The sequence below is a fragment of the Centrocercus urophasianus genome, unplaced genomic scaffold (genome assembly GCF_019232065.1).
Source record: "Centrocercus urophasianus isolate 14NV4802_14NV808 unplaced genomic scaffold, USGS_Curo_1.0 seq_610, whole genome shotgun sequence".
Lineage (NCBI taxonomy): Eukaryota > Metazoa > Chordata > Aves > Galliformes > Phasianidae > Centrocercus > Centrocercus urophasianus.
The window spans coordinates 27,703-43,125 of NW_024885212.1; the positions used below are offsets into that span (position 1 = coordinate 27,703).

Here is a 15,423-nt window from a genome sequence, read left to right on the forward strand (position 1 = left end):
GGTCCGTTTCCGACTCAGGCGGTTGTAGGACTCCATGAATCTCTGCGGCAGCCCCGCGCGGCGCAGTCCCCCAGCTCGGAGCCGACACAGCGCTCGTTCCCCGGGTTCCACACTCACCGCCGGTCTGCGGCCGAAGCGGTCGGGGTGCAGCGCGCGCTGAAGGCTCCGGAACCGCCGCTGCAGCCGCTGCGCGTCAAGGCGGAAGGAGCGGTCACTGCGGGCGACAGAAGGCGGCGTGAGGAGCGCGGCCCGCTCCGCCCGAATCCGCCCCGCCGGCACTCACCACTCCATGAGGCGGAAGAGGTCGGGCCGAGACTCCGGCGGCTGCAGGGCCCGGCAGCGGGGGCAGAAGTGGGGGACCGCGTCCACGCCGGAGAGAGCGCCGCCGCAGCTCCAGCACCGCGGGGACGGGGCGGAGCCGGGCCCGACGCAGCGCGGCCGGGGGGCCGCCTCCGAGACGCGGAGCGCCCACCGCGTCCGGCCGAACTGCAGCCGCAGCGCCGCCCGCATCCCCGCGCCCTCCGCACTACGGATCCCGGCGGCCCCGCGCGGCGCCGCGCCGCTATTGGCTGCTCTCGTAGCGCCGCGCGTGCGCGCTGTGCCCGGCGGGTCGGGCGGGCCGGGCTGCGGCGCGCGCGTGGGGAAGCGGGGTGCCGGTGGTGCTCGCGGCGCTCGCCATGTCGCGAGAGACGAGGAGCGATGCCCGGCAGTCCCAGGGCACCCAGCCGTCCCAGGGCGGCACCAGCTCCTCCTCCAGCGCCTCGCAGGGCGCCAGCCAGTCCTCCTCCAGCTCCGGCACGCTCAGCTCGCTGGACACCGTGCCCACGCAGGAGCTGCCCTCCGTTCCCGAGGACCCGGAACCCGACGAGCTCGTTCCCCAGCCGTGGGGTCGGCTCTTCGCGCTCGGAAAAGGTTTCAGCAATTGGGGTACGTGACCGCCGGCCCCGGCCTCCTGTCCGCGTCGGGCCGAGGATGCGCCGTGCAGCTCCGTGCCGTTCCGTTCCGTGCCGTCCCGCTGAGCTCCCGGCTGCTCTGCTCGGCAGTCCGTGTCTCCTCTGCTGCCCGCTCCGTCTGTCCTCCCCGTAGCTTGGATTGCTTTGGTTTGTTTCTGCGTCGTGTGAGCGTATCGCTGAAGGTGAATGGAAAACGACGCTGTTAATACAATGAAACTACTGCTGTACTGCATGTAGCGAAATCGTAGGCTCACGGAATGGCTGAGGTTGGAGGGGAGCTCAGAGATCCCCCAGCCCTGCCGTGTGCTGGCTGCCCATCCATGGCCTCGGGCACCTCCGGGGATGGGGCACCTACAGCTCTGGGCAGCACTGCCAGGGCAGCGAGGGAAGAATTGCTTCCTCCTCAATCCAACCTCAATCTCCCTCTTTAATTTTAAAGCCACTCCCCCATACCCTGTCACTATGAGACCATGCGAAAGTCACTCCTTTCCTGCTTGTAAGTGCCCTACAAGTATTGGAAGGCTGCAGTGAGCTCTCCTGATCCTCCTCCCGCAGCCTTTGTGCACAGGAAAGGTGCTCCAGCCCTCTGAACACCTTCCTCAAATAAAGGATTGGTCTAGTGTGGTGTTTTGTTGGAGTTAGGAGAAGGGAACGCTGATGTCTCTGTGATCCTACTTTACATTTGTGGCTTCATTCTGTAGAGCAGTAGTTAATAAGTGCCTGCAATGTTGTGTTCTCTCCAATTGGCTGCAGACTGTGTGAATGATGAGTACTGGTTTGGAAGAGACAAAAGCTGCGATTACAGTTTTTCTAAGCTCGGATTATCTGAGACTGGATTTTACCAGAACTACAGCAAGAAGCACTTCCGAATTTTCAGGGTAGGTGGTAAAAAGGTTATCTGTGTATGGACGTAATTGAGAAAGGTGAACTTTTGCTGGGATCTTAATGAGCTCAAAGTTTGCCATGTTCAGCACTGATTCCTTTAACCAGGTGCTGTTCCCTCTCCAGCTTTATGAAGTACGCCTATGTTTTGAGCCAACACTCAAAACTGCTGTAGTCCTTTTTTCTCTATTACTGTCTTTCTGATTTCTTTCTTTTCCTTCTAGGAAATGGGACCAAAAAATTCGTACGTTGCCTACATTGAAGACCACAGCGCGAATGGAACTTTCGTTAATAGGGAGCTCATAGGGAAAGGGAAGAGGCTTCCGCTGACTCATAACTCTGAAATCGCACTGTCCATTCAGACTAACAAGGGTAAAACATACCACGACGTATGCAGGTTCTTTTGGTGCTCACCAGGAGGTTCTTTGTGCAGTGATTTGAATATTTCCCTTGTCTCTGTGAATGCCCTGTGGCTGAAGTCATAAGAACAGCCATAAGTTTATCGCTGTGTTTGGCACAGACCCAAGGTCTTGTTTTTCAGTGATGAGATTGCCTGCTTAACAATCATTGGTGTAATTTGCAGCATCAGCTGATGGTTTTTTTTTTTTAATATGAATTTTCTAATTCTTGTTTTCCTTACTATTTCTGTGCTGTTTCTGGCGGGCAGCGTTTGTTTGGTTGTGTTGTTGACCATAAAAGCTCGGGAAGTGTCGTTGTAACCACTTTGAAGTGAATAACAGGAGGATGCTCTCCACCCCTCTCCCTAGTGTTTGTCTTTTCTGATCTCACGGTGGATGACCAGTTGGTGTTTCCTAGAGAACTCCGAGAGAAGTATATCATGTCAAAGACTTTGGGAAGGTAAGTATCCCTTCATTTTGTTACCATTTTCAGTACTGTGCTTCCTGAGCTGCTGCTGTAGTTTTTCCAATGCCACAGCTATTTCAGGTGTTTTACAGGGCAGGGAGGGCAGCAGGTACCATTAGCAGTGTGTTTACCTTCTGTTTGTTGCACACAGCAAATAAGTTTGATAAGGATTGCAGTGCTTTGGTTTAACAGAGGTTATTTCAGTAGTTTGTGATAAGTGTTCTAATGACTGTGGTGGGTTTCAATGAAGATAAAACACAAATGCACGTGGTCCTACTGACAAACGCTTTTCCAGCTGCAGCTTCAAGTGGATCAACAACTGTGTTAACAGAGACCACGAAGCAGTGCAGTTCCTTAATTATTTCCCTTTATGTGAATGCCAAAACCTGACACTGGCAATGTCTTTGCTTACGCAACAGATTTAGCCTCAGACACATTGTGGCACTCTGTGTTTATTAAGACCAGAGTATCAAGAAAGGAGTTGAGTTTGTAATTTTAGTGAACCTCACCAAAATTGTATTGTATGTCTTCAGTGATCAGTTAATGCTTTTTATCATTATCTATCACTTAGAGTATCCCAGAATCAAGAATTATCAGAGATGTGAGATGCTTAAAAGCCATAGGTTGTGATTTCTGAATTAATTGCTCAAGATTTGCAAGTATCTTTTTTTTCCTTCTATCTTTCTATTTTCTTTACATGCAAGAACATTTATGTGTTTGTAGTTGGTCAAAACTGGGATCCGACACCATCAGTACTTAAATACTATTGAATGTTTTCTGAGATTTGTCCATCTGTCATACTGAGAAAGGTGGAAAGCTGCAGCCTCTGATTGCATGTAGTCTTAATGAGGCGAGAGCCTCCTGTTCATTTCAGCAAGCTTCTTAGGCCGAGTTAGGAAGGTATCTGTAAGCATTAACACAGCTGTGCTTTCATGCTAGTGGTGCCTGTGGAGAAGTCAAACTGGCGTTTGAGAAGAGCACTTGTAATAAAGTTGCAGTGAAGATAATCAACAAGCGGAAGTTCATGGCCAGTGGTGTTAGAGAGGCAGTAAGTACCTTTGTTTCTGTCCTTCGGCCACATTGCAGCCATCCTGATATGGCAGCCTTTATCTCTTACTCTCCCTCTTGTAGCAAACGCTTGCTTTCATTCTTTGACCACACTGTTAGGACTGCTTGTTCATGCAGTACACACAAATGAGGGGAGTGGGGGAGTCTTGGGATGTATCTCCTAAAGCACATCAGAAATTTACACTGCGGGGAGGTCTGACCAGAGGTCTTTAAGCTCTGCTAATTGTGTTGTACATTCCATCATAACACTTAAATGAAATGGTGTGAAGCCTGCTGGGGAGGGCTTTCCTCATGTCTGCTTTCATAGCTGCTGGAGAAGGAGCCGTGGCTGTAACATGAGAGATACTCAAACAACTTCAGATTGATCACTCTCGTTTGATACAGAGATACAGGATGAACTGTGAAGAAAAAGTACAAACAGAGGTTGAAAGTGAATGAGAATGGAGATACAAAATCTGCAGCTATGGGTTCATATGGGAAGTCAAAACAGGTTAGACTCACCTTGTTAATTCTGCAGGATTATATACAAGCTCAGTGAATGCTTCTCTAATTTCCAGTGGTAGAGGTTCAGAGGAGGAGGTAGATGCAGATACTTTCAGACCAATTTTTTATTTTCTCTAGCGTAATAAAGAGTAAAAGTGAGTAGCATTTAACTTTAGGGTAGCTCACGTGGGAAACATCTCGAAGGGAGGAGAAAGCTGTTCAAAGGACAGTGCTGGTATCTGCTGGCTGAGATTAAGTTTTTAAGTTGGAACTTTATTTCTGAAGTGTCTTATCCTAGAATATTGCTGTATGATTCCATATGATATTTGATTCTTTTAACAGAACCCGGCTTTTAATATCAACACAGAAATAGAGATTTTGAAGAAAATAGATCATGTGAGTGTCACTGTACATTTGTATTCATTCTGCTGTGTACTGCACTCTTCTGCTTCACAGACTTAGCATAGTAATGATTGATTTTACCTGTTTAGAGAATGATGCATGTCATAATTGCAGCCTAAATAAGTCTGTTCAGCACGTTTCAAATTATTTTAAGTATGCTGTATCTTTGCAGGTAGGAGGTTTTAAAATCTTGATGTCCAGATGTAAATTTGGGAAGGCACTTTGCAGAGGAGTTTTCAACCTGAACCATAGCGGTGGGAGAAATCTCTCCTTGATGCAGGCTTCATACAGATTGCCAGATAACCAACATTAGACTCCTCTGGCAAGTTCTTGAGCTGGGTCCTTATCTTTCCAGCTCCCCCCCACCCAAAGGCTTTTATTTTCCTTTTGTTAAGTAGAAAGCTTGCACAGATTAATGAACTCTTGTGTATCAAGAAGATATCGGGGTTGTTGTGGAATCTGATGACTGGAAAAAGTAAGGGTGACTGCTGAGCTGTAGTGGTGGCAAGAATTCAGTGCTATTTGTATGGGGGGTGAAGTACAGGGGAGATGACAGGCTTTGTTTGCCAAAGCCTATTGGTTGTGTAAGTGCTAATTTAGCTGCCATGGGGAAATCAGACTGAAATAGGAAATTCAAGATGATACGCAGTTGATAGCATTGGTTTTTACAAGTGATTCTACTTTTCCATGTGTCCATCTGTGTTCCCTTTTTATTAGCCCTGCTTAATCAAGATCAAAAACTTCTTCGAAGCAGAGGATTACTACATTGTTTTGGAACTGTAAGTAACTGCTTTGAAAGTAAAGGCATGAAATGTCTTCCACAGCTATAAAGAATGTAAATAGTTCTGAATTCTGTTGTGTATGCATGTTTTCTTCTTGTTTTCTTTTCCTTTTGCTGGCTTCAAGCGCTGTCTGAAGCCTCTAAAAAATCAGGAGCTGGGATAATGAGGGGATTAATCACTTCTACACACTGAAGTCAATTAGTGCCTTGAATAGACACCCACTATGCTGCCGATTTGGGTTGCTGCTACTTGATTTTGAGCTGATAAGAAGATGTAAATCAGAAATCTTGTAACTTCTTCCAGTGAAGACTTCAGAAGATTAGGCCTTAAGTCAGCAATGCCTGTGCTGTGCTTGGAGCATTGCTCATTCATTTTTAGAATTGAAATATATTTTAGAGCCAAAAGAAACAATTTTGGTCTTGGTCTTGTGTAATGAGATGAAACTTTTGAAAGTAATATATTGACTTGTTACCTACATCTGTTTTAGGATGGAAGGAGGAGAATTGTATGACAGAGTGTCAAGGCCAATCAAGATGAAAGAAGCTACCTGCAAGCTGTACTTTTATCAGATGCTGCTGGCTGTGAAGGTAATCGTGAATTCTATCAAGGAAAATATGGTGATGCATTTACATGTCAATTGGATTAATTTTTTTGTTATTTGTCACTTCTGAAACTTATGAGAGTAATCAGCACAGTTCTATTAACAAGTAATTGTAACAAGATTCTGTACTTCAGTACAGCCAAATAGCATTCAAACTCTCTTACTTCTTAAAACCACCACCAGAGATTGAGGCAGTAACACAGACTGTGCTCACTGAGGCAGGATTATCATGTGAGACTTGCAGTAGTGTGTGAGCAAAGCCTTCAAACTATCAGTGCTTAAGTGCTGCACTGTGCGCCCTGATGAAGCATTTCGGTCTTTGCAAACTGAAGGGTGGACTTCTTTGGCTTTAAAAAAGGTCATGAGCTGTGTAGCTTTAAATGCATGCATGTCTCTTGAATAGCAGTTTCAGTTATCCTGCCAGTGCTAGTTGAAAAACTGAAAGCATACATCTTAAAGAAGGATAATAGTCTGCTTTTCTTCATGTATGTACATTTGTGTTTATCTAGTATCTTCATGACAATGGAATCATACACCGGGATCTGAAGCCAGAGAACGTGCTGCTTTCATCTTCTGAAGAGACGTGTCTGATAAAGGCAAGGAAACTTACATTTCTCCTGCTCGTGTGGAGATTTGGGAGTACTCCTTTCTGTGCTTCTCAGTATTGAGTTAAACATAGCACACACACAATAGAATTACTCATACAAGTTGGGAAGTAACCTAAAACTTTGAGGCTTTTCATATGTTCAGTTTTACTCTCGTGGATAGTTCTACCCATACGTTTCTGTGAGAATGACTGAGAAACTGTATTCTTTAACATTTAACTGGGCACAATTTTAAATGTGGTGCCATCTTTAAAAACAAAATCTATATTTGTGAATTTCAGAAAGCATTTTCACAAATATCCAGGCTATATGATGAGCTGTATGTTTTTTCAGAAAGCATTAAGTAGATGTGCATGTCGAAATGATTTGTTTAAGTGGTGTCTTCTAATATGCAAAAATACCTTTATTCTGAGGTTGCCCGTTCACATCCAGATTTGAGAATACTTTTTGCTAGTTTGAAGTCTGATCCTCTGTCATATTTCTCCGTACTCATATTCTTCTCAATTGCTGTTTGCTGACTTTAATAATGTTTGAGGTATATTCTGTTCATAGTCTTGTGCTGGAACTGTGTCTTGGAAAGAAGAGACTTAATGTTACCTCTGTTGTGCACTGAGGATGTGGTATGTTCTAGTCCAGTCAATATGTAACGTGGTGTTACAATTTTTACATACAAGATTACAGATTTTGGACAATCCAAGATTCTTGGAGAAACTTCTCTTATGAAAACATTATGTGGTACTCCCACGTATCTTGCTCCTGAGGTTCTAAATTCACTTGGGACTGCTGGATACAGCCGAGCTGTGGACTGCTGGAGTTTAGGAGTTATTCTTTTTGTATGGTAAGATACTGCTTAGATGCCTTGGGCTTTCATTGAGATACGTGGCTCAAGATGTGGCAACTTCAGTGTATTTAGTAGGAAGTGAAAGTGTGTTTAAAAATGTGTACATGTAAATGACACTGTGACAAAACCCGTGTTGTTTGTTTTCTTTTATATAGCTTGTGTGGATATCCGCCATTTAATGAGCAAAACACTCAACTATCTCTGAAAGACCAAATCACTCGTGGAGAATACATGTTCATTTCAAAAGAATGGAAACACGTATCCAACATGGGTATGACTCCTTTATATAGGTAGCAGAATATCTAGATCTTTTCTTTTGTTGAAGTTTGTTTTAACTTCCTTTCAGTTTTCATTTTTGTGGTACATTGCATGTTGATCTGTTTGCATTTTTTAAGTAGCTGATTGCTTAACTCTTATTATCTTAGCTCTGGATCTTGTGAAGAAGCTGTTGGTAGTGGATCCAAGCAAACGTTTTACGATAGAGGAAGCCTTAGAGCATCCCTGGCTTCAGGTAGGAATTGAGTTTAAGTACAGCCATGATGAGCTGTTCTGGAGATAATTTCTTGATATAAATTCAAAGGCCGTTCAATAACTTGAGTTTCATGAGGTTTTGCTTTTGCAAAGAAGCAGGGAAACTGTGACTGCCCTGGTCACCAGAGATCTCTGTGTACCCAATCCTGCATCTGTGGAGAATGCCAGAAAAGGTGATGAGAAATGAGAGCTTCAATTCTGCAGCTTCTAGGGAATAACAGCAGTTACCTTAAGTCAGAGCTTCTGTCCACTGGTTTGTAGGCTGCCCCTGACAGCAGCCAGCAGAAGAGCAGCTGCCACGTTGTGCTTCTCATGGGCAGGTGCTGCTGCCTGCCAGCTGGCCCGACTGTTTCTGCTGGCTGCTGTAAGACTGCAGGGATCCTGATACCTATTTGCAGGGAGATGAGAAGGGAGGAGCATACTGTGTGTCTGTGACTTGTTCATTTCTTTTACTGGCATTGTGAATGACATAGGGAAAATGAGCCATCAGATCCCAATCTGTAGAATGGCATTAGCCCAGATGCCAGTAGTCACAACTTTCCTGTTGAACAGTTTGAAACCAGAGTGAACATTTTGAAGAGATTGCTGCTGCAAGCAAGATGACCATGCAGTACCTAGTTGTGTGCCAAGGACTTTCTTGCGGTGTACAGAGCAAACCTGCTTCACTGCTGTCCCAACAAATGCTCTCTCTACAGCATGGAGATTCTCATTTTTTCCTGTTTTCCTTATTTTAAATTCTTGCAAAGTCAGCTAGGCCCCCTGCTGTTTTTCATTGTGCTTGTCTTCTTGGCCACTGGCCCTCACAGAGTCTTTGTTAGCTCTTACCCCCTCCCATGGTATGTATGCTTTCTCAATTTTCTCAGTTCCATGTTCTTTTTCTACTGTTGTTGCTGCTGTTCCTAGTCTTATAGCCTTGCTTGATGCTGTTCAGTGCCTTTCCCATCATAAACACCTCTTTGCTTAGTTTCTGCTTCTAATTTGACTTCTCCTTCGTCTGCCATTGACAACGCAGAGCCATGAGTACACCACAGGTATTCCACCTTGTCATGAGTACACCACAAGGAAGTTTTAGCCTTCCAAATCATATACTTCTGCCAGAGAGAGAAAGGAATTATTTATTCCTGTCTTCTCCAAAGTAACCACACTATGCTTAATTTTATGTCTGTTCAGTTTTCTCTTTATTACCTGAATATTACTTCATGTAGCTGCAGACGTCCCTGTTCGTTGCAGGGGAGTTGGACTTGATGACCTCCAAGGGTCCCTTCCAACTCAAAACATTCTGTGATCTCTGTAGCTTAACTATCTCATAGAACTGTAGCTCCTGTGACACTGCATGCCCCCCACATAGGCTGAAGCAAGGGAGAATCACTCAAATCAGCAGCTGCTAGTTACTGAGACAGAATATTCAGTTGGATAATTGTTTGTAAGTAACTCAGTTGTTGGGCATCCGGAAATACTTTCTACCTTTCCTGGCTTTTACTACTGTAGTTTTGTGCATAATTTCTGCAGTGGGTTAATTGGCTGTAGCTTCTTACATTTTGATTATAATGCTGAGCAGGGTAAGTTACTGACAAACCATGATATACTGATTTTAAGAATCACTGATATGCATTATGGGAAAGAGGAAGTATATGACAGCGATTTACACAAGACTGAGATCTGTCAGTATGTGAAGTGAAGCTGTGAGCATCTTGACTATATATACTCTTTAGGGGCAGCTCTTACTGATATGTTTGGTTTTGAAGACAGGACAAGAAGTTTTATACAGCATTTTACCTGTAAATCTGTATGTCATCTAGCATTCAGGTGTCACTCTTCAAGCTGCTTCTCTTCGTGGGCTGTTATTAAAAATGTCAGTTTTTTATAGGTGATATACTGCGTGCTTTGAGAGGCCAACATGCAATATGTTCAGTTCTAAATATCACAAACCTCGAGTACTGTCACCAACAAAGCTGCTAGAGTCTTGTGATCACAAGTAGTGAGAAGGAGCTCCGTGCTCCGTGCTCCCTCTTGTGTTGTGCTGTAAGTATTACCTCTAAAGTCTCGTTTGGAACACGCACAAGATGCATACTTAAAGTGTGTAGCATGTCTGCCCCCTCTAGCGATCTGGGGTCCTCTAGAGAACTTTTCAGTTATTGTAAGCACACGTTCTCCAAACAAAACATAATTTTTACAGCTCAATTTAAAAAAAAAAAAAAAAGGTGTTATGTAATTGAAAAACGTGACACTGGAAAAAGACAAGTCCAAATTCCATTTAAAATAAATTATGTGTTCACATTGAAGCCTCTGTAGTGCTAAAGAACATATTTAAACCAAAAAAGGAGATGCTGCAATACTCTGTAGTTTAGAATAAGAACCCATCTCCCCTGCCTTCCACCCAAAAAAGGGTTACAATTTTTGAAACCCACAGGAGCTCAGTGATCCTTACTTCTCTTGAACCTCTGCCAGTGAATGCCTCATTCACTCTTCCCTGATTTTCCCAATCTTTGCTGTGATAATAGAACAAAATTATTATAGAAATTGTTATATTCAGGTAGTTGTTAAGAATAAATGTCTGTTTTTGGTTCTAGATCAGTTGTTCAGCTGGTGAACCTACAGTCACTGTTCAAAGCTCAGCCAAAGGAAATGATCTAAGTTAAAATCACAGTGAGCAGCATACTTCAGGTAGTCCCAGGCAAGGTTTCAAGATCTGATTTCAACTTTGGAAGTCTGATTTAGGGTTTGCAGGTAATCCATAGTAACCCATTTTTAATAAAATTCCTGCAGAAGTTGCTGAAACTAGAGAATGAGGTTTTATTTTCAGAAGAGGAAGTTTACTATGTCAACTAAATGTCTTTTGCATGTGGAATTCCTTTTTCCCTGAGGTTGCCCAGCATAGACCAAGGGCACCTCAGTCCTTGGCAGCTGAACCAGAATGCATCTATGTGCTAGCTTTTTCTCTTGAAACACACCTGGCTTTCTGTTAAATGATAGCTTTCCCTAAGAAATGATCTGTGCTTTCCTATCTTGTGCTGCTCTTTCCTCTACTAATGCTCCTGCAGCCAGACTTCTTTATGCAGAAGTGCTACTAATAACATCCCTATGTCCACTTCTTTCCAGTGTCTCTCCCATTAATGGCAGCTTCTGACTTACCACTTCTGGTAGAGGATGAACTGTATAATCCAGTGAACTTGTTATGGTAGGGAACAGTGTAGCAATGTGCATGGCCTATGAATAAGAAATATTTGTTAACAATCATTTGGGTTTTTAAAAGTGAAACCTTCCATTTACAACCTTCGATATATGGACTTAAGGTAGAGATAATGGTGGGGTGTTTTAAAAGTAAAAGTTGTTCCTGTCATTTTAGTATAGATGTTTCAGCTGGTTCTTCTCTACTTAGAGTACACAATAGATTGTTTGGAAGGGTGATGGTGGGTTGGAGACGTGATTAAAAACTGCACGTTGAGATGATGCTAAGCTGGTGGAAATGAAAATATTCTGGTAGGAATGGAAGTCATTATGAAAATGAAATGTAAGAAAATACTTGTTTTTCAAGAGCGAGGAACTTGATTTTGATGAAAGCTGGGTCCCAAGCCCTGATGAGGCCTCCTGATAAAACTGACCAGTGAATTATCTGCACAAACACCCAGCCCTGCATGCTGTGTTCTTTCAGTATTGTTGCACTTCACTGCATGGTATTATTATTTCAGTTTTTGCTTGACTGGTATTAGCTAAGTACTTAGAGAGGGAAATAATGTATTTGTAGAACGAAGTAGAGCTGTTTTTTTCCTTACCAACGCTGTACATAAACCAGCTGCTGAAAATTCTCTGGGACAGGTTAGGATGATGTTAATTTTGGGGGCCAATGGGAGGGATGAAGGAAGGTTGGATCAGTTTAACTGTAGCTGTTGGAGGTCCTTGAGGTGTTTATTCTGGAATTTTCTGTTTGTTACGACGTCATTTGCCAGAAATGACACATTCCAGATTTTGGTTGGGGAATAGAGCCGATGTTTCCAAGGACCGATGCCTGATAAAATGTAACCTATTTGCTGTAAAGTGGTGTTTCCTAATTCTGTTTCTCAGTTGTGCCCTGTTAAGCATAGATTCAGCACTTCTTTCACTGGGCCTGATGTTGGAAACCTTAGAGAAGGAATTGTGACACTGTGCAGTGTTTTATAGCAATCTGGGGCTGTCATTTCAGCTCCTTTCTCCTAGCACTACATGTTTTATTTTTCTAATGGTGAGGGGAAAAGTTATGTCCTTTTCTCCTTTATTTATTCCACAATTGCTGGTCCACCTTAAACATTCCATATAGTACTTAAGGCTGATCCTTTTTTTTTTTTTTTTACTTTTAACAGGATGAGGATATGAAAAATACATTTCAACAACTACTTGCTCAGACAAGTGCCACTATGAATCCACCACAAACATCAAAAATGGTACGAATGACAGATTATGTGAAGATTAATACTTGGTGCCAAAGCTAGATTTAAAAGTAAACCCTAATAAGAAAATGTAATCCTGATAATTTAGTATAGAAGTGTACTTTCTGCCTTCATGCAGCAGTCCACTAATTCTTTCCTGCAGTCTTAGTAGAAGGAGTTTACTTTTGTGCTTTGGCAAGACACTTTGAATGTAAACAAACTGTCTCTTAGGTTTTAAAAGACTATCCATATATTTAAAGTTCTGTATGTGAGTATGTATGTTTTGATGGATTTGAGTCATGAACATGTAATATTCAAAGGAAAATTCTTATGGCATTAAAAGCTTAGAAGTGGTATTGTGATATTAATTACTAGATAGCAATTAGCATTATTTTAAACAGTAGTCAAAGCTGGGAGAGGCTGAAACAGAAAAGGGAGTAAGGGCAGTGTCTTACATGAGAAGGATCACTTGCCATTAGATCACTGGAGAGAAACACTCATTAGTCATGCTGCTGTTTCAGTTACAGGAAGGAGACTTTATCCAGCATCTGTAATTCTGCAGTAGACAAAACAGTCAGGCTCTGTCTTACCTGATTAATGTAGCCATCCTGCTGCATCTTTCCTTTAGCCAATTGCTACGAGAAAACGTCTCCATGACAATGAGGATGAACCTGTCTCTTCTAAGCATGCTGCTCCTTCCACGTCATTTCAGAAAATGAGGTGAAAAAAGGGACTTTTTTTGTTAATTATTGCTTTATTTTATGGAGAGCAGAATTTTTATTTTTTAAAATCTTATTGTTGGAATAACTACTGAAGATGCAATTGATAAATAAAAATAACTTTGTAAGAGTGAAGTTACTGCTGTGTATGCATGGGGATTTACACAAGTAGTCATTCTGGAGTTCATCCATCTGTTTGATTCAAGAGGAGTGTCAGGAAAAGACGTTTCTTCTTGGATGAAGTTATGAAAAAAACTGAGGCTAAATTCATTACCATCTACACTTCTGCATTCTTCTGTTCCAATTTCTAGCTTACATTTGAAGGCATTGCTTAGTATCCTCCTACATGAAATGCAAAGTTTGAGCTTTTGCCTTAACTGTAGTATTACCAGGCACAAAATTATGTCTGTGAACTCCTCAGGAAATGCATAAAGAGAAATCCACTATGAGAAGGGCTGTGGTTAGAATAACTGCAGTCCTTAAAATGCCTGTACCTGCTAACTGTCCTCTTCTTGAAAAGTGTGTACTGTTTATTTACCTTAGGATGGACTGAATAAGAAGCGTGGTATCCATCTTCCTTACATCATTTGTTAAGCTGTAAGAGAAGAACAAAGAATTAAACTGAGGAACAATTTTAAATTTTCTTGTCTGTTAAGTGAAAAAGTTTTTGGACTGTCTGCCAATTGCTTGAGGATATGAATTTAATTATTTAGTAAGAGAGAACAATTTAATAACTTCAGCCTAAAACCATGCACGTTATGATTAGAGACATTTACTGTAAATGGATTAGGAATGAATAAAGCCTAATCCATTACAGAGCAAAGCACTGTCAAGTATAAATTAAGATAAGACACTCAGGAGGTAAGTTTTTCTCCTTTGTGTCTGTTGCAGAGGTCACGTGTGTTACGAGATACTTGTATCCATCGTTGTAAATGGTGAGATGCAGTATTTGCACAACAATTGGCGTGTTAGTTTCATGAGGGCCTGTAGTGGAAATGCTGAGTCTCAGCCTGAAGCAGTCATTGAGCACCTGGTGGGAAGGCAGGGCAAACCCAGGGGAGCTCAGATGCGTGTAATGTACCTGAGTGACTGGAAGAAGTGGAGCCAGGATCCACCCCTTCCCTCATTTAAGGGCAGGCAGTGGAGCAGTGGGTACCTTGCTGGAGATCCCTGTCTGTCTGAGGTCTTTGAAAGGCCAATACCTTTTCTTCCTTTGTTTTTGTGTTTTTAGCTGCTCTGCTTTAGCTTGTTTTCATTCCCTATAGCCTAGGGTTGTACCACTGCTGTTACTGCTGTACTTTCATTTGCATTATAACATTACAGGGTCACAAAAATGATCCAAGGGGTGGAATATCTGCCCTGTGAGGACAGGCTGAGAAGAGAAGGCTGTGGGGAGAGCTGAGGATGGATTTTAAGCATCTAAAGGGGCTGTAAGAAAGGAGGGCCAGACCCTTAGCAGGGTATGTTCTGACAGGACAAGGGAAATGATTTCAAACTAAAAGGGAAGATTTAGACTGCATACAAGGAAGAAGTTTTTATGCAAAGGGTAGTGGCACAGGGTGCCCCGAGAGGTGGTGCTGCCCCATCCCTGCACACAGCCACGCTCAGGGCACGGCGCTGTGAGCACTGCTGGAGCTGTGGGTGTCCCTGTGCACTGCAGGCAGTGGGAACAGACGGCTTTTGGGGGTCCCTTCTAACTCTAACAGTTCTGTGAGTCTCTTTCAACTGGCAGAGTCTGCAGCATTTGGAAGATTTTAGGTTAGGTGCTGGTTCCAGAAAGCTGATGAGTGCATGTTCCCGTGCTTGGTGAGAACAATGTCATGGGTCACGGGCAACTGTCCCTGAATCCTGAAGAGGTGCGACATGGAATACCACTCATCCTAGAAATGCTACTGGGGCTTCTGCTGCCTTTAGGAGAAGATTTTCTGCCTTCATGGCAGTACAAGGATTTGGGTCTAGGTTCTTTGTGAAGACGGAGCTCGGAATCGCGCACAGAGGTTGGCGGCAGGCCGCCCGCTTACCTTCGGCTTCGGCGGGACCAGCGGGACTCGGGCTCCGGCCGGGCGCGGGGCAGGACGTCCGGCCTCGGCGCCGTCGGGCGGGGGGCGGCCGGGGTCCGAGCGGAGCCCAGCCCCGGGGGCGGGGCCGGGGGCAGTGCGGTTTCCTCAGAGCCGGGGCCCGGAACGTGGCGCCGCGGGGCCGGGCGGGCGGAGCGGGATCGGTCCGGCGAGGGGCGGCGGCGGCCCCCGGAGGCGGCGGCGGAGGAGGGGCCGGAGCGCGATGGAGCAA

At 43.9% G+C, this 15,423-nt stretch overlaps 1 protein-coding gene and 1 long non-coding RNA gene across 6 annotated transcripts; one reads left to right on the forward strand and one right to left on the reverse strand.

Annotated features, from left to right (window-relative positions):
- Positions 1-677: 677 nt before the first annotated feature.
- Positions 678-13,269, forward strand: CHEK2 (checkpoint kinase 2). 2 transcript variants are annotated; one of them, XM_042836529.1, is made up of 14 exons: positions 678-927; positions 1,707-1,831; positions 2,060-2,207; positions 2,603-2,693; positions 3,639-3,747; positions 4,593-4,646; positions 5,370-5,431; positions 5,922-6,021; positions 6,545-6,631; positions 7,315-7,478; positions 7,637-7,752; positions 7,907-7,992; positions 12,350-12,430; positions 13,044-13,269. In XM_042836529.1, the coding sequence occupies exons 1-14, from the start codon at positions 678-680 to the stop codon at positions 13,137-13,139; spliced, it is 1,569 nt and encodes a 522-aa protein (XP_042692463.1). In that variant the 3' UTR covers positions 13,140-13,269. The 2 variants fall into 2 exon arrangements, with proteins under 2 accessions (XP_042692463.1, XP_042692464.1); XM_042836530.1 differs by lacking the exon at positions 678-927 and having other exon boundaries at positions 1,746-1,831; positions 12,937-13,135.
- Positions 3,068-15,223, reverse strand: LOC122169972. Of its 4 annotated transcripts, none has more exons than XR_006171689.1 (8): positions 15,156-15,223; positions 13,673-13,729; positions 12,871-12,971; positions 11,145-11,219; positions 9,789-9,850; positions 8,241-9,103; positions 4,269-8,164; positions 3,068-4,165 (listed from the first exon to the last, which is right to left on the reverse strand). It is a non-coding gene; the product is annotated as an uncharacterized LOC122169972 (long non-coding RNA). The 4 variants fall into 4 exon arrangements; XR_006171690.1 differs by having other exon boundaries at positions 3,069-4,165; positions 4,269-4,384; positions 7,042-9,103; XR_006171691.1 differs by lacking the exon at positions 8,241-9,103.
- Positions 15,224-15,423: the final 200 nt, after the last annotated feature.